Source organism: Saccopteryx bilineata, chromosome 2 (genome assembly GCF_036850765.1).
Source record: "Saccopteryx bilineata isolate mSacBil1 chromosome 2, mSacBil1_pri_phased_curated, whole genome shotgun sequence".
NCBI lineage: Eukaryota > Metazoa > Chordata > Mammalia > Chiroptera > Emballonuridae > Saccopteryx > Saccopteryx bilineata.
The window spans coordinates 333,094,341-333,112,224 of record NC_089491.1 but is presented as its reverse complement, the minus strand read 5'-3'; the positions used below and the strand labels follow the sequence as shown (position 1 = coordinate 333,112,224).

The 17,884-nt window shown below is 44.0% G+C and overlaps 1 protein-coding gene across 1 annotated transcript in view; it reads left to right on the top strand.

The window, feature by feature from the left end:
- Positions 1-17,884, top strand: part of RBM28 (RNA binding motif protein 28) — a 32,687-nt gene that overhangs the window by 7,758 nt on the left and 7,045 nt on the right. The window contains exons 9-16 of the mRNA XM_066262226.1: positions 1,579-1,651; positions 5,135-5,244; positions 8,967-9,040; positions 10,138-10,273; positions 11,240-11,304; positions 14,199-14,357; positions 16,168-16,317; positions 16,602-16,676. Of these exons, the coding sequence (XP_066118323.1) occupies positions 1,579-1,651; positions 5,135-5,244; positions 8,967-9,040; positions 10,138-10,273; positions 11,240-11,304; positions 14,199-14,357; positions 16,168-16,317; positions 16,602-16,676 (842 nt within the window). The remainder of the gene's footprint in view (positions 1-1,578; positions 1,652-5,134; positions 5,245-8,966; positions 9,041-10,137; positions 10,274-11,239; positions 11,305-14,198; positions 14,358-16,167; positions 16,318-16,601; positions 16,677-17,884) is intronic.

Genomic DNA, 17,884 nt, shown 5'->3' with positions numbered 1-17,884 from the left:
TTTGTATCTTCCCAGAAAGTTTCTCTGTATATATAAGCATGTATGTCTATTCTTAAAAACTATGAGTCTCCCTTGTTTCCAGATCTTCAGCCACTTAGGGTCTGTCCCCAGAGACAACCAATGTTATATGTTTCTGGTGTATTTTAAGGTAGTTAATGCCTATAGAGATAAAAACACACACATACAATATAGTATGTGTGAATATGTATTTTTCTTCTCAAATGTTCTCCATCTTTTATATTTCCAAAATGTTTTGCCTGACCAGGTGGTGGCGCAGTGGATAGAGCATTGGACTGGGATGCGGAAGACCCAGGTTCGAGACTCTGAGATTGCCAGCTTGAGCGTGGGCTCATCTGGCTTGAGCAAAAAGCTTACCAGCTTGGACCCAAAGTCACTGGCTCGAGTAAGGGGTTACTCAGTCTGCTGAAGGCCTGCGGTCAAGGCACATATGAGAAAGCAATCAATGAACAACTAAGGCACAACTAAGGCAGGGGTTGGGAATCTTTTTGGCTGAAAGAGCCATGAATGCCACATATTTTAAAATGTAATTCCATGAGAGCCATACAACGACCCGTGTACGTTACACATTATCCAATAAAAATTTGGTGGTGTCCCGGAGGACAGCTGTGATTGGCTCCAGCCACTCGCAACCATGAACATGAGTGGTAGGAAATGAATGGATTGTAATACATGAGAATGTTTTATTTATTTTTTATTTTTTACAGAGATAGAGTCAGAGAGAGGGATAGATAGGGACAGACAGACAGGAACAGAGAGAGATGAGAAGCATCAGTCATCAGTTTTTTGTTGTGACACCTTTGTTGTTCATTGATTGCTTTCTCATATGTACCTTGACTGCAGGCCTTCAGCAGACTGGGTAACCCCTTGCTCAAGCCAGCAACCTTGGGTCCAAGCTGGTGAGCTTTTGCTCAAACCAGATAAACCCGCACTCAAGCTGGCGACCTTTGGGTCTCGAACCTGGGTCCTCTGCATCCCAGTCTGACGCTCTATCCACTGCGTCACCGCCTGGTCAGGCGAGAATGTTTTATATTTTTAACATTATTTTTATTAAAGATTTGTCTGCGAGCCAGATGCAGCCATCAAAAGAGCCACATCTGGCTCGCGAGCCATAGGTTCCCGACCCCTGAACTAAGGTGTTGCAACAAAAAACTGATGATTGATGCTTCTCATCTCTCTCTGTTCCTGTCTGTCTGTCTCTATCTGTCCCTCTCTCTGACTCTCTCTCTGTCCCGGTAAAAAAAAAAAATGTTTACATTTTTACAGCAGTATATGGATGTCTCTTTTCTCCCCACACCCTTATCACATTGGATTTCATCTGGGTTTTTTGTTGTTGTTTAGTTTTGTTTTGCCAATCTATTGGTGAAAAACAATATCTCATTTCTTGTGATTTTTAAAATTAATTATGAGTGAGTTTGAGCATCTTTTCATATATTTATTTGTTCATTTCTAATTGGATCTTTCCTTATTGATTTATGCAGGATCTTAATATATTTAAGTTAGCCCTTTATTGTATGGCTTACGCTAATATTTTTCAGTTTGTTTTTCTTTGTACTTTAGATGTGCATGTCTCAAAGAAAAAGAAGAGGAAGTTGCCATCTGATGTGAATGAAGGGAAAACTGTATTCATAAGGTATGCCTTGTTACTTCAAGAACTGCTCTGCTTGTATTGCCATCATAGATTTTTCTTTCCTCCTTCACTTCCTTTTCCTTCTTCTTTTTTATTTCTTTTTTGCACTAGTAGACTAGTTCTATTAGCTAGGCCAGAAAGTTAGCCGCCTCTAGGACCATTAGCACCTCTGGCTCTAGGAACATAACAAACAATGAGCGACAGAGGAGAATCAGAATTGTATATACAGCATAAATAGCAGAAGTCATTATATCTTGTTCTCACTTAGATCTCGTTCTTTGTTGTTGACGTGGCATCATTTGGAATAAGTCAGTTCCACAGGCGTTAGAAGCATCTTGCTTGCTGGCCTTTGTTTTTAGGGGAGTCTTGGTGAGGGGTTACAATGCTTATCCCAAACAATTTCTCTCTTCCTGCCTCACTTACCTTTTTTTTTTTTTTTGTATTTTTCTGAAGCTGGAAACGGGGAGAGAGAGTCAGACAGACTCCCACATGCGCCCGACCGGGATCCACCCGGCATGCCCACCAGGGGCGATGCTCTGCCCCTCCGGGGCATCGCTCTGCCGAGACCAGAGCCACTCTAGCGCCTGGGGCAGAGGCCAAGGAGCCATCCCCAGTGCCCGGGCCATCTTTGCTCCAATGGAGCCTTGGCTGCGGGAGGGGAAGAGAGAGACAGAGAGGAAGGGGGGGGGGTGGAGAAGCAAATGGGCGCTTCTCCTATGTGCCCTGGCTGGGAATCGAACCTGGGTCCCCCACACACCAGGCCAACGCTCTACCGCTGAGCCAACCGGCCAGGGCTCTCACTTACCTTTTCAAGTCGAGTCCAGAGTAAAGTGAGGCATCCCCTCTGTTTCTGGGGAAGCTGAGGAAGGGAGTCATTCAGTGCAGATGGGTTTTATTTCACGGTGCCATTGCTATGTTAGTCCTACTGTAGATTGGCATCTTCAGAAGGGCAGGGTATCTTCACACACCTCAAATGTGTCTTCTTGTTCTTTCTTAGGCACCAATGTGCAGGGCCATTTGAATCTTTAGAGTGGTGTACTTTATCCTCTTGTACAATCTTTTAAGATTGTTTTTATTATACAAGCAATTTATGTTTAGTGTAGGAGACTTAGGAAATAAATGTAGAAAAGGACACAAAAATATTCATCCTAGTCAGTACTCAGAGAACACCCACACACTACCCACATCGTCATAAATATTGACAAGGATGAGCTCAGCCTATACATTCTGTGCCGTAACCCATTTTCTTCCTTGAGAGCATGTTTCTCCTTAAATCTTTTTTCTGTGTTATCTGGAATCGCCATATAAGTAATGTGCTCACAGAGGGTTCCAGCAGGAAGGAGGGAACAGCACACTTAGAGGCCTCGACCACAGAACAACGGGTACTGTTCCTTGTGCATCTTTTAAATTAACAAACAACTTAGGAAGGTACAGGGATGGAAAAAAGAAAACCATGCACATGATGAAGCAAATTAGAAGAAGTAATGTAGCTAGAATGTATCCTATTGCAGAACGTTTTTATGTAATTTACTCCATAAGATAGAATCATTTATGGGGCTGTTAACTGGGTTTAAGAGAAGTAAAATTGTAGATATTTACTTGGTACTTTTCTTACCCCAGCAGGCTGTGCTTAGCTGGGGAAATGAGGACTCTACACTGTGTTGAAATTTAGTAGAACAAAATCTCCTTCCAACATTTTTTAATCCCATGGAGAGAAATACATAGTTTTATTTTTTTAGCCACTCAACTTTACCATGTTTGTTTCTGAGTTATTTTGAAGGCTTTTCTTTTTTTTAAAAATTTTAATTTTAAAAAAAATTTAAATTACAGTTGATATTCAGTGTTACTTTATATGAGTTTGGGTTATACTACTTGGTGGCTAGACAGTTATATAATTTTTGAAGTGATCTGCCTGGTAAGTCTGGTCCCCACCTGGCAGCATATGTAGTTATGACAATATTACTGAGTAGATTTCCTCTGCTGTACTTTACATTCCTGCTACTGTTTTGTAACTACCAGTGTTTACTTTCTAATGTCTTCACTTGAAGGATTTTCTGACTTTTGTAAAATATTTTTTTTTCTAATGCTAAAAAAACATGCAACTTCCTAGTTTTAAAACTTTTCTTTCTTTTTTTTTTTTTTTTTTTGTATTTTTCTGAAGCTGGAAACGGGAGGCAGTCAGACACCTGCATATACCCGACCAGGATCCACCCGGCATGCCCACCAGGGGGCGATGCTCTGCCCATCTGGGGCGTCGCTCTGCTGCAACCAGAGCCATTCCAGCGCCTGAGGCAGAGGCCATAGAGCCATCCTCAGCACCTGGGCCAACTTTGCTCCAATGGAGCCTCGGCTGCGGGAGGGGAAGAGAGAGACAGAGAGGAAGGAGAGGGGGAGGGGTGGAGAAGCAGATGGGTGCTTCTCCTGTGTGCCCTGGCTGGGAATCGAACCTGGAACTCCTGCACGCCAGGCCGACGCTCTACCACTGAGCCAACCGGCCAGGGCTATGACTTTTGTAAAATTTTAACTGAAACCTGGATTTCAGAGAACACAAGAGAAAATGGCTAATCCAGAGAGAGACACACACTTGACTTTTCTCATTAGTCTACTGTGAGTTTTTTGGTTTGTAATATGGGAAACTAATTCTGGCTTCTTTTTAAATGAAAAATTGGGTTTGTTGAGTAAACTTTAGGTTGGTTCTCAGAATCAGAGTGTCAAAGAGCAGATCTCAAGAAGGGGATGGAACTCGGGGCAGGTCTGGGCGCTGCTGCGGGTCTTCTCTCTGAGGACACTGCGCCATTTTTTTAACTTAAAGTAGAACGGTTTCTGTAAAGTGCCTTACAACTCATCAAAAATTTTCATACTTACATATGAGTGTATATATATTTACATATGTGTTTATATTGAAAGGCTATATCCATATATCCATATAACCACCACCCAGATCAAATAAGAAAATTTTCAGCTCCCTGGAGGTTTCCCTTGGGTGGCAGTCCTGCTGTTTTTTGGGTTTTTTTAATTCATTTTAGAGAGGAGAGAGAAAGACAGAGAGGTAGAGAGAGAGAAGGTGGGGAGGAGCTGGAAGCATCAACTCCCTTATGTGCCTTGACCAGGCAAGCCCAGGGTTTCGAACCGGACCTCAGCATTTCCAGGTCGACGCTTTATCCACTGCGCCACCACAGGTCAGGCAGTCCTGCTGTTTTGAAGTGAATCTGCATCTATAATTTCTGGTCTCTGTATATGTCTGTTCAAGTGTTAAATTCCTGGGAGAGAGAATCTGATTGACATAGGAAGGTGAAGAGACAGAGTCCTATATCAGACGCTTGGCCAGCGGAGGCCACCGCTGGTGGTGCTATTCCTGAACAAGAGAAAGGTGGTCATGAGGAAAGCAACCAGTCCAGTTGGTGTCTGACTCACTCATTTTGTGACCAGAACATAGTATCTCACTTTTGTAATTGACCTTTCTTGTGACCTAATTGTCTTTCATAGAAACCTGTCCTTTGATTCAGAGGAAGAAGAACTTGGGGAGCTCCTTCAGCAATTTGGAGATCTTAAATATGTCCGCATTGTCTTGCATCCAGACACAGAGCATTCTAAAGGTATCGGCTGTCAACTGGTCAGACCCTGAAAGAGTTGAGACCACTGCCGTGGGCACTAATGAGGTTACATGAGAGCATGATGTGTGCCCTCTGAGGGGTGCACATTCAGCCCCCATCCGATGTGGCCCATAGAAGCACCAAGGATGTTCTGGTCTGGGGTTTTCTTCCATGAGGTCAAATTCCGTATCTTTCACGAGGCTGCCAGGCATAATTTTGTCTAAGCTTTTTAAGCCCTTGCCTATTTACTTTAGGATAATGAATTCCATTTGGTTCTTTAAGTTTCAGATGTGATAGCATTTCCTGGGTATTAATCATTCCACATTGCTTGACATCACTGGGATCTTTTTCAGTTGTGTTTGTTAGAGACCGAAACAGAAACTTTGTCACAGTGGCAACAATTAGAAAGAAAACTATGTAACAAGAGTGCTGCCTTTTGTTTTTCCCCCTGAAGCTATTTCTTTTGAGCTTCCAGGGTTGACCACTTCTCATTTTAGAATTATTGTTGTTAGGTAAGCATCTTTTCAGCCCATTCAGCGATTTTCAACTAGTATGTCATAAGAATTTTCAAAGCATGTAATACCTGACTGTTTTGTCAGGGGCACTGACCTCTTTTCCCTTAGATTGTCAAATAAAAAAATGACAACAGCCAACCCAACAGTAGCTGTCCTGTGTGAATGAGTCAAAACTATACCTATTTTTTTTTGTCACTTTGGCAAAAAATGCAGTTTTTGGTGTGCTGCAGAATTTTAGTAATTAGTTTATGTGTGCCATGAGATAGAAAAGTTGAAAATCACTGTCCTAAAGCAGTAAATTTTTTTTCCTTTATTCTTCTTTTTTCTTTTCTTTTTTTTTTTTTAGTGAGAGAGAGAGAGACAGGTAGGGAGAGAGATGAGAAGCATCAACTCATAATTGTGGCACCTTAGTTGTTCATTGATTGCTTCTCATACATACCTTGACAGGGTCTTTAGCTGAGCCAGTATCCCCTTGCTCAGACAGTGACCTTGGGTTTATGTCGATGATTTCACGCTCGACCTAATGACCCTGTGCTCAAGCCAGTGAGCCTGCACTGAGGCCAGATGAGCCCGCACTCAAGCTGGTGACCTCAGGCTTTTGAACCTGGGACCTCGGCGTCCGAGGTCAGTGTTTCGTTTACTGCACCACCACTAGTCAGGCAAGCAGTGAATTCTTCATTCATTCATTCTTGATTCCTTTGTGATTTACCTAAAGCTATAAACCAGTGGTAGTCAACCTAGTCCCTACCACCCACTAGTGGGTGTTCCAGCTTTCATGGTGGGCGGTAGCGGAGCAACCAAAGTTTAAATAAAAAGATAAATTTAACTATAGTAAGTTGTTTTATAAAGATTTATTCTGCCAAACTTAGCGAAAATCTGACATAAAGTACTTGGTAAATAATTATTATTATATGCTTTAACTTGCTGTAACTCTGCTTTATAAATTTTATAAAGTAAAGTTACTTCCCTACTTTATAAATCACCATTACTGTGGAACCGGTGGGCAGTTAGGAAATTTTACTACTAACAGAGATACAAAAGTGGGCGGTAGATATAAAAAGGTTGACTACCACTGCTAGATACTCTAAGAAAAATGCCACTGCTGAGGTTTGTGGGCTCTGGAGCCCATCCATGGATTAATAACCTATGTTCTAAATCTTCTTATTTTCCAAACTGATGAGATTGGAGCATTTTTGGGTTTTACATAGAGAGAAAAGATGTACACAGGCCATATGATAGAAAGAAAATTGAACTGCTTCCTGGAGATTAGGGATCTAATCCCAGCTAAGCCACAGACCAGCTGGGTGAGTTTTGGCAAATCATTTAACTACTGTGGGCTTCAGTTTCTTATCTATAAAATTAGTGGGTTCAACTAGAATAATCACTTAAGGTGCCTTAAGCTCTCTGATGTTCAATTATATTTCTTGGACCTTCTCCATTTCCAGTATGTTTCTCTAAGAATGCACAACTAGAATTACATAGAATGTTGCATACAATGTACAAGTATGGGAGTATATTACTTTATTGTGAAGATGTCTTTACTTCTCCTGCGCGCGTGGCGTATTAGGTTGATATTTTCAGAATATAGTCTGCAGTTGACTTGCTGCAGTTTCTGTCTTGGTTTGTTAATGTTAGCTGAGAGTTCATGCTGTTAATAAGCATAGCTTTCATTATTTTTTTCTTAACACACGTCCTTCCCTAGCTCATATGGAATTTTTCTGGCGCGTCTTCTGCCTATTCACTTCCAGAGCCTTGGCCGCCGCCTCCAGTTTATCCCTGTCAGCCGGACATTTCACCGCCTGGAGAGCTAAATACCATCTGCAGACTTTGAAGGGAGATCTTAAGACTGAACCCAGTAGTGATCCTGGAGATTCCAATAATAAAATTCTTACCCATTCAGAGAGGACACATTTTTTGCATATTGGACAAATAGGCTAATGTGCCTATTAGAAACATTTTCTTCCCCTTACTTCTTTATTGTTTTGTTTCTTCATATTGAGTTTTTATGCCTGAGATTATGGTAGATGCTGGGGATCAATAGAAAGAGCTAAGGACCATGCCCTTATTCTGAGGCAGCCGGTCTTTTAGGGACAGTGCCACCTGCCTAGTACTGTAATGGAGAGGTGACCCGGTTGGCTGGCCCCTGTGCCCTTTCTAGTCTGCTGCCACTCATTCTTACAGGGAACAAAAGATCAGTGCCCAGTAGCTCTAGGAAATGAATGTTGTTTTCATATATGAGGGAATACTAACACAATATTATGAAACATATTTCTTTTTTTGGAGTTTATTATAAGATGAACCTTTTTCTTTGCTTCTAAAAGCTGCTTTTTCTAAATAGCAGAAATTAGGATGGGTTGGTTGACGCTGCAGCTGGCCAATGGAAGGTGTGCCTGTGGAAATTCTGGAGCATGAATTAAGGATTGAGCTCGTAGGTTTCTGGTTCGCTGCGACATTCATCTGACAGAGACAGAGGGTGGGCCTGCTGCTCCAAGAGGTCGGTGTCCCCTTATCTAATGCCTCCCAAGTAACAATGGTGACACTGAGGTCTGTAATTAATTTCAGGGTTAAGTGGTTGCTGCCTCATTTTTAAATCCTGTAATAGGCATGTAGTAAGTGATGCTGAATAAAGTGTTATTCATTTTGTGATGCTAATAAAATAGAAAACTGGCATTTCTCCAGCATTTCTTTTCTTTCTTTCTTTCTTTTTTTTTTTTTTGGTGACAGAGACAGAGCGACAAAGAGAGGGACAGATAGGGATAGACAGACAGGAAGGGAGAGAGATGAGAAGCATCAATTCTTTGTTGTGGCTCCTTAGTCTCCTTACTTGTTTATTGACTGCTTTCTCATATGAGCCTTGACCGGGGGGCTGCAGCCGAGCAAGTAACCCCTTGCTCAAGCAAGCCACCTTGGGCTCAAGCCAGCGACCATGGGGTCATGTCTATGATCCCATGCTCAAGTCAGTGACCCCGTCTCCAGCATTTCTTATATTTATTACCAAGACTGAAGTTCTAGGAGCATTGGAAGAGATGAAGAAAGTAATAAAATTTTATTGTGAGCAGATGTACTATTTTGTCTGTCTTTGACCCTTCGGTTAAAAGGGTGCTATCACTCCTCCCACTGTGTCAGCTGGCCACTGCCTGCGTGTTGTCTCTGGCTGCCTGGTGGGCTGTGGGACTTTTGTATCTCACTTAATTTTGTCTCTCTGTGCAGGTTGTGCATTTGCTCAGTTCATGACTCAAGAAGCAGCTCAGAAATGCCTTGAAGCTGCTGCTTTAGAGACTGAGGTAAGGAAGACCTTTCCTTAACCCCGTAACTTAGGCAGCAATGGTTCATAGGGCCACTGCTGACATTTATGCAAAGCTTTATTATTAATGTAGTGTCAATAATGTAGTAATAGGAAAGTTAACATTTATTGAGCATTTAGTGTGTCACAGGCCTACTATAGTACCGTTACTATTCCTGTCGTATAGGCAAGAACAGGTAGAAGGATGTGCATGATACTTACTGATCACGGTCTGTGTCAGTCTCTGTCCCAGGATGATAACAGGAAGGGCTGGAACAAGAAGGGATTAGGCCATCTATGAAGTGTAGTAAGTGCTTGAGAGAGAAAGTGTGTGGGCCCTGGGGACGTTTTCTGTGTGTTCCATAAGCAAGTATAACTTGTTTTCAGATCGTTGTCTTGTATTGCCATTGTTAAATTTTCTTGAGTAAATACTACCATTTCATTAGCTTTCTTTAGGTCACTAAAAATTTGCCTGTTTAGGGCCCTGGCCGGTTGGCTCAGCGGTAGAGCGTCGGCCTGGCGTGCAGGAGTCCCGGGTTTAATTCCCGGCCAGGGCACACAGGAGAAGCGCCCATCTGCTTCTCCACCCCTCCCCCTCTCCTTCCTCTCTGTCTCTCTCTTCCCCTCCCGCAGCCGAGGCTCCATTGGAGCAAAGATGGCCCGGGCGCTGGGGATGGCTCTGTGGCCTCTGCCTGAGGCACTAGAGTGGCTCTGGATGCAACAGAGCGATGCCCCAGAGGGGCAGAACATCACCCCCTGGTGGGCATGCCGGGTGGATCCTGGTCGGGCGCATGCGGGAGTCTGTCTGACTGCCTCCCCGTTTCCAGCTTTGGAAAAATGGAGGAAAAAAAATTTGCCTGTTTACAGATCAATTTGGGGCTACTTTGGGCCTAATCATCTCCCACAAAATAAATTATTTACTGCTGACTGCCCTAAGTACACACCTGGCCTTTTGCACAGCTCTAGTAAATACTGCCAGCTGGGCCAGAGCACCTTGCGTTGGGTTCCATACCTGACCTTTGCCCGCTGTCTCCCTCTCCTTGGTGTTCCTTGTCAGGTGCGTAGTGTTGTGAGAGAGAGAGTTGCATTCTCTTACAGGGTGGTGGGCTCAAACTGGATGGCCGGCGGCTCAAGGTTGACTTGGCAGTGACCCGTGATGAGGCTGCGCAGCTCCGGACAAAGAAGGTGAAGAAGCCGACCGGAACCCGGAACCTCTACCTGGCCCGGGAAGGCTGTGAGTAGTGGCAGGGAGCCGGTAACCAGGCCTCTGGGTGGTGGGCCCTGTGCTGTGACAGTGACCCAGCAGTAGTAGGTTTGGGAGCATGTTTTACATGGAAACCCCCGTGTCCTCTTTAGCAGTGCCATATTATTTGCTCCACTTTAGCAAATGTGGCTCTCTGTTAGGAAATCTCCACTCAATTTGTAGATGAACCATCTTGTCTTTTCTTCCTGCTTGCCTTTAGACCTTTCCATCAGAGGGTTGGCAGGGCAAAGAGGGAGGAAACACTCAAATTACTTCTGCTTCTTGTCATCATTTCTAGTAAGACATTTTCTGAAGGAGTGAAAATTATAACTAAAATACTCTTTTGGATATTCATGAATTTAAAATGTTCACTGAATACCTTTTTCCTAATGCCAGAAAGATAATCAGAAATTCACTTTAATTTAAAAAAAGAGCAAACCCCTTCCTCTGGGCCATGCAGTGTTTGTCAGCCCACCTGCCGCACAGCCTGGACTGGTCAAGTCAGGCCAGGCCCCTCTGACACAAGGCCTCTATAGGGTGATGTGGCTGTTTTCACCACTTACCAGTGGCCCCCCAATACTGACAAGCATTGAAATGCCAGGGCAGGTTATGGGTGGGGCATGTTTGCAATCCAAATGCCAAAAATGTACTTATTTTCAGAATCTCTTCTAGGCCTTTCTGCCTGAGGTTGGGCATGTAGCTGAAGCTTCTTTGCAGGGAGGGAAGGAAAAGAAGAACAAAATCACAAAATGTTCAGAGTGTTAGTCCTTGAGAGCAGCTCCGAGCCGAGAACTTAGCCCTGTAGCCTATTTCTGGCCCTACCCGAATGCCTCTATGTCCTGGCCAGCATAGTCCTCTGGGGCCTGTACAAGCAGCTTGCATCATTCAAATCACATTCCTCTTGTTGCTCAGACAATTCCCTTGCTGATGTCTTGGCCTTTTTCCCTCTTTCTGCAGTGATTCGTGCTGGGACGAAGGCTGCTGAGGGTGTGAGCGCTGCTGATATGGCCAAAAGAGAACGGGTGAGTAGGTTGGGCACCAGCCTTCAGGTTCAGCATGACTCATTATAAATGAATAAATACCAATCATGGAGCGATAGAGGTGCTCATCAAAGAGCCAGGTATCGGTGACAGGCCATGCTTATATTGTTGTTGGAGAGAAAAGAAGCACACAGGTGAATCAGCAAGTCACCCAACATTATACAAACATTGTGTCAGCACTATATGCCTTTTTAAGAACTGCATCTTACTCTTTATTTTCCTGATGCTCAGCAGTAGATGTTTGCTGAATAGTATGCTTGGAGACCATGCAGTAGACACTTAGTAGCTAGGGCTATGTATAATTAGGTGTCAGTATAAATGCAGAATAACATAAGAAAGTAAGTTCAGAGTAGGCTGGAGTGAGTAGGGAAGGAGGTAGCTGTGGGTCTTGGGATAGTTGAGATGTCAATTTGGGGGAGGATGATGATGTCCCAGATTATAAGATCATTTTTGGAAAGCTTTGTATTATGGGAGTTTCCACTTTTAACTGATGCCATTGAATTCCTCAGCTTCTTGGTAATGTTAGTTCCCAGTAACTTACTTTTGCCCTATAGCTTACTTTCAGAAAGCTCATTCAACCTAGAATGGTAGAGCTGTGTAATCATGAACAGAATTAGCTGTGAAACCTCAAAGAACAGAAGATGATGGACAGAGGTGAACACACAATGCCACTCAGAGGCAGAGTGTCCTCTCTGTGTCCAGCAGCCTGTCTAGACCAGTGTCTCAGCCTTTTGTGGTGGTGAGCGTCTGGAAAAGTGATGGAATTTGGGGGCATTATTTGCCCTTTTCTGATCACAGTGCAGTCGTGACACAGTTAATTTTCTCTTAGAATGAATTTTTCTAGCCAAAAGCTCACTAGATTATACGCATTGTAATTCATAGCTTTTCCTGGAAGTAAAATCAGACTGTCACACTTAGGCCTCTTCAAATATCCCCCTGCTATTCATTTCCAGAGTATCTGTTTATTTTGTGATTTGTTGGTGCTGTTGCCAAACAAGGAGCAGCAGGAATGAGAAGACTTGATGAAAGGAGTTTAATTTACAACAGTTTTTTAGTAATCTAATTTAAAAAGCAAATCAGGAGAAGAATGTCGTTCTTTTCTTTTAGAGACAGGCTGCGCCGGGATCCGCATTTGTGCAGCGTAGGCGAGGCTGGCGTTCTAGAAGCAGAATTCATTTCTGTGGTCAGGGACTTTCCTTCGCCTCAAGGTGGCAGAGTAGAGACGGGACAGAATTTTCTCAGGTGTTCTTTAAATTCCATTTCCTTTTGGAAGGACTAGATAGTTTGAGTTGGTGGATAGATCAGGACTGGGAATAAATGTTAACAACAGGATTATTTACTATTTACTCTGGGCCAAGTTTTGAGGTCAGGATTTTATGTATATGTCTTCATTTTGGCCTTCTTCCACTGCTGAGAGATTGGTATTATATTTTGATCTAAAAGTTTCACTTTGTAGGTGAAAAAAATTGCGGCTGAAAAAATTTCATGTAAAAAATGTGATGCTCAAATCTTCCGACAACCAACCACATCAAAATACAACTAAACTACAGACCAACCTTCATTCAAACCCACCTGCAGTAGCTGAATGGAAGTCCTATAAGTAGGGGTTTAATGAAGAAGCCACAGTAAGGCTTGGTCTACTTCTGCACAGTTCCCCTCTGCTGTAGTTGCAGTGGTCTTCACAGCCAGTCAGGGATCACTGGGTGATCCATCCCTCCCAGTATCTCCAACAGCGGTCAAGGCCCAACTACAACAGCACAGTGTCCACAGCCCACGCAGGGGTGTACCGACAGTTTGGGTGACTGGGGAGGCTGTGCCACTGGGCCCTACAGCGCACCAAGTATACAAGGCCACCCTACCAAGTCTCGGAGATGGAGCAGCTCTACCTAACATAGAGAAACAAACACAGGGAAGCAGCCAAAGGAGACAAGAAAACAGGCCCCAGATGGAAGAATGGGAGAAATCTCCAGAAAAGGAGCTAAATGAAATTGCGCAAGCAAACTACCAGATACAGAGTTAAAAACAATGGTTATAAGGATGCTCAGGGAGCTTAGAGAGAACTTCAACAGCATGGAAAAGGACGTAGAAACTATAAAAAAGAACCAGCCAGAAATGAAGGATACAATAACTGAAATGAAGAATAGAGGGAGTCAACAGTAGAGTAGATGAAGCTGAGAATCATAAGGAATATAAGGAGGTAGAAAACAGCCAATCAGAGCAGCAAAAAGAAAAAAAGAATCCAAAAAAATGAGGATCATATAAAGGACAACCTTAAGTATGACAACATTCACATCATGGGATGCCAGAAGGAGAAGAGAGAGAACCTGAAATTAAAAACCTATGTGGAGAAATAATGACAGAAAAGTTCCCTAACTTAGTGAAGGAAATAGACACACCAGTCCAGGAAGTGCAGAGAGGCCCAAAAGAGATGACCTGAAAGAGGCCCACACCAAGACACATCATAATTAAAATGCAGAAGGCCAAAGACGGGGAATCTGAAAAGCAGCTAGTTACCTACAAGGGAGCTCCCATAAGACTGTCAGCTGATTTCTTTGCAGGCCAGAAGAGAATGGCAAGAAATATTCAAAGTGATGAAAAGCAAGGACCTACAAACAAGATTACTGTACCCAACAGAACTATCATTTCTAATCGAAGGACATGTAAAAGCTTCTCAGACAAGAAGAAGCTAAAGGAGTTAACAACCATCACCTTTTCCCCCTATGCTGGGCATTGTAAGGCTGCAGGGTGGGCCATTTTCCTCCTTTTTTCTATGTGTGTAGTTATTGGACGGGGTCATGGTTCTTTCCTTTTGGAGAACTGTGAGCCTGCCTTTTTAAAGGATGGGTTGGATTGTTAACAATTTGTTGTTCTTTCAGTTCGAGCTACTGAAGCATCAGAAACTGAAGGACCAGAATATCTTTGTCTCCTGCACCAGACTGTGCCTGCATAACCTCCCCAAGGCCGTGGATGACAGACAGCTCAGAAAACTGCTGCTGAATGCCACCAGAGGGGAGAAGGGCGTGCGCCTCAAGGAGGTGAGCGTGGCCCTGCCTCTCAGAGCCCCCGCACTCAGCCTGGGTCAGGTCGCACGTCTGGTGTCCGGCTCCGGGGCGAGCACATTGACGGATTTTCTTCGGGACATATTGTCAGCAGACAGGGCTGAGTTTGGCAGTTTTACTTCCTTCCTTTTTTCCCTCTTTTAAGAACTGCCTTTCACAGCTGATCAAATGGCAGTAGAAGGTAAGGGAGTCTCTGCCCTAGTGAAGTTCTTTAGCAAGCATTTATTGAGTGCCTGCTGTGTGCTCCACATTATACCAGGTGCTGTAATATAAATTTTCTTGCAGAGAAAAGAACCTGTGTGCTTTGCTCCTTAGAAGAGTGTTATATCACCATTTAGGCTCCTAGCCTGTGGTAAGAGTCCTCAGTCCCTGTGGGGAGCACAGGGAGCCACACAGGTCTTCAGCTCCTTGTTAAACAAACGGTGGATTCACACCAAGACTTGCTTAGATATCACTGTGACAACAGAGACCTCTCCGTGTCCTCCACAGCGCCCTATGCACACCTGTGTCATAGCACTTACTATCACACTGTCCTGTAATTGTCTGTCAGTCATTTCTCTAACCAGACTGAGCTCTTTGAGGGCAAACGTCATCTCATTCGTTCCCAATCCTTGGGATAGTACCTGGCACATAGTCGCCTGTCAATCAGTATTACTGAAAAAGCGATACAACCAGTATGAGGCGTCTGCTTTGCTCAATGTGATCACCATAAACGTTCCCTAATCCCTGAGAGCCTCACCAAAATGTATGGTATTGGTATTTGGGAAATTATGTGAGAGAATGTGAACGTATCAGCACATATCTGACACCACTCTTGGTAAAACTGTTCGAAGTGTTACTGGTATAGGGGTCAGTTGTGTAATTTCTCATATCAACATCCACAACGCTTAGTAAGTGTCTGCACATTTAAAACCTGTCATCATTTAGAGAAATTTATGTGTTTTACAATATTGGCCTTATCTTGAGTTTTCTCTTTAATTCTTTTATATGTGTAAGTATAGTGTGTCAGCAAGAGAGTAAGCCTCTTGAGGACAGGAGCCTCATTTTATGCTTTTCTTGATTTCCCTGTGGTGAATGGCACAGTTCTAGGCACAGTGGATACTGAATGTTTACCACACGCAGCACCCAGCTGTGCCTCATGCCCAGGCCTCTCCATTAAATGAGAACTTCAGCTCCTAGGAATAATAGCCTGTGAATGATCGTGTCCCTAGAATTCCTTTCTGTATCTCAGTGCCCCAGGATGCCTAACATTCAGCGTAAGGATTTAGGGAAAGGTCACGTCCGAGGATCTGAGTGCCAAGCAAAGACAGCTGAAACTTCTTCTTGTGTTTTCGAGGCTGCATGTTGCGCAGGCTCTGCCCGGAGCCTGAACTGTTTTTCTTACCTAAAGCCACCAGGCTTTCGTCCTTCCCTTCTTCAGTAATTTCCTTTCTGCGTGGTTTCTACAATGATGAGATCTAGGGACTACACTTCATCCTCAGTGACACTTTGATATATAACAGGTGCCATGGACTTCTCAACTTGTACCTATTGTCAGTATTAGCTGTTACACTGTTTCCTTAGAAAGTTTGTTTTATATGCATGCTAATTTGTAGGTTGGTATTGATGTCTACAAACTCTTAGAAGACATGACAATATCTCTTTAATTTGTTCTGTGCTCTCAGTATTCACAAGGACAACTCTTACTGTGATCCAGATGAAGAATCTGTCCCAACAGCGTGATTCTCATTGAATCTGTTTAGGCTCCTCGTCCTATCATTACTGATTCTTTTTCTCGTCCTCCTAGTGTAAGGTGATGCGAGACCTCAGAGGCGTTCACGGGAAGGTGAAGGGTCAGTCCCTGGGCTACGCCTTTGCAGAGTTCCAGGAGCACGAGCACGCCCTGGCAGCCCTGCGCCACATCAACAACAACCCAGAAGTCTTTGGGCCTCAGAAGGTGAGCCTCACCCTGTGCGGAGAGACGTTCCCCTGGGGCCCATTTGCAGAAAACCATTCCTCTCCTCCGTGTTCAGTGTCCTCTCTGACATCTGAGCGATGGGAAAGAGTAGCAAGTTGATGGAGGCACTGAGCAGTGACTCAGGTAATCAGATGATTGGCAGGACCTCTAAATTGGATAGACTGCTTGCACAACTGGCCCCTTACCTCTAAGCAGAGTAAGTGAGCAGCCATTGCACTCAGAAATGAAGAAGTCTAATGAGTGCATTCTGTCTCCTGACACAGAGACCAATAGTGGAGTTCTCTTTGGAAGATCGAAGGAAGCTTAAAATAAAAGAACTGAGGATCCAGCGCAGCCAGGTACAGACCTCAAATGCTTTATCTCTGTGTGTTTTTAAAAATTGTGGTCCATGACTCATAACAAAACTTTTTAAGTGTACAGTTCAGTTAAAACAGTTTTTAAAGGTCATATTTAAACTCCTGTTCTGTTCAGTTTGTGGTTCTGCCCCCTTGAAGTAGGTCCCTTCCTCTCTAGGTTTTGTGTTCCCTTTGCTCTCAGTTCCCTGGCGTTCTCCAGGCCCCCTCTCCTCCGCTGGCCTGCCCGTGGGAGCGCCACAGAAGGGAGAGGAAGGAGAGAGGAGAAACAGACTTTCTTCCTCACTGGCTTCACAAGTGTGATGCCTGATCATTTAGTGCTGTGGTTTTTAATCTAGTGTAGTGCAGAGGAAAGAAGGAGCTTTGGGAACAGGAATACTTGTGTTAAAAGTCAGCCTCTGCTGTTTTCTGAGCTCCTTGGGAAGTTATTACCTCCCTCAGCCTCGTTTTCCAGTTTGTAAAATGGGATTAACAGCATCTGCCTCACATGATTAATGAGGATTAAATGAGTTAATACGTGTAAGCTGTCTCGCATGTGCATGGTCAGTGCTCAATCAATACTCATTCTCGTGCCCATCTTCTGCCAGGGGATATAGGACTGGATTTCTCTCTCTCTCTTTTTTTTCCCCATTGATTTGAGAGAGAGAGAGAAAGAGAGAAGGGGAGAGACGTTGTTTCACTCATTTGTTCCATTCAGTTGTTCACTCATTGGCTGCTTCTTGTATGTGCCCTGACCAGGGATCAAACCCACAACCTTAGTTGGCCAGGAGGTTGCTCTGTCCACTTAGTCACCCGACCAGGGCGGGACCACACTATTCTCCATACCAAAGCTCTTACAGCTGACATTGTTGTAATACCTTAGCTCACACATATACCAAACATTTGTAGTCTTTTTTTTTTTTTTTTTTTTTTTGTATTTTTCTGAAGCTGGAAACGGGGAGAGACAGTCAGACAGACTCCCGCATGCGCCCGACCGGGATCCACCCGGCACGCCCACCATGGGGCGATGCTCTGCCCATCCTGGGCTTCGCCATGTTGCGACCAGAGCCACTCTAGCACCTGAGGCAGAGGCCACAGAGCCATCCCCAGCGCCCGGGCCATTTTTGCTCCAATGGAGCCTTGGCTGCGGGAGGGGAAGAGAGAGACAGAGAGGAAGGTGCGGCGGAGGGGTGGAGAAGCAAATGGGCGCTTCT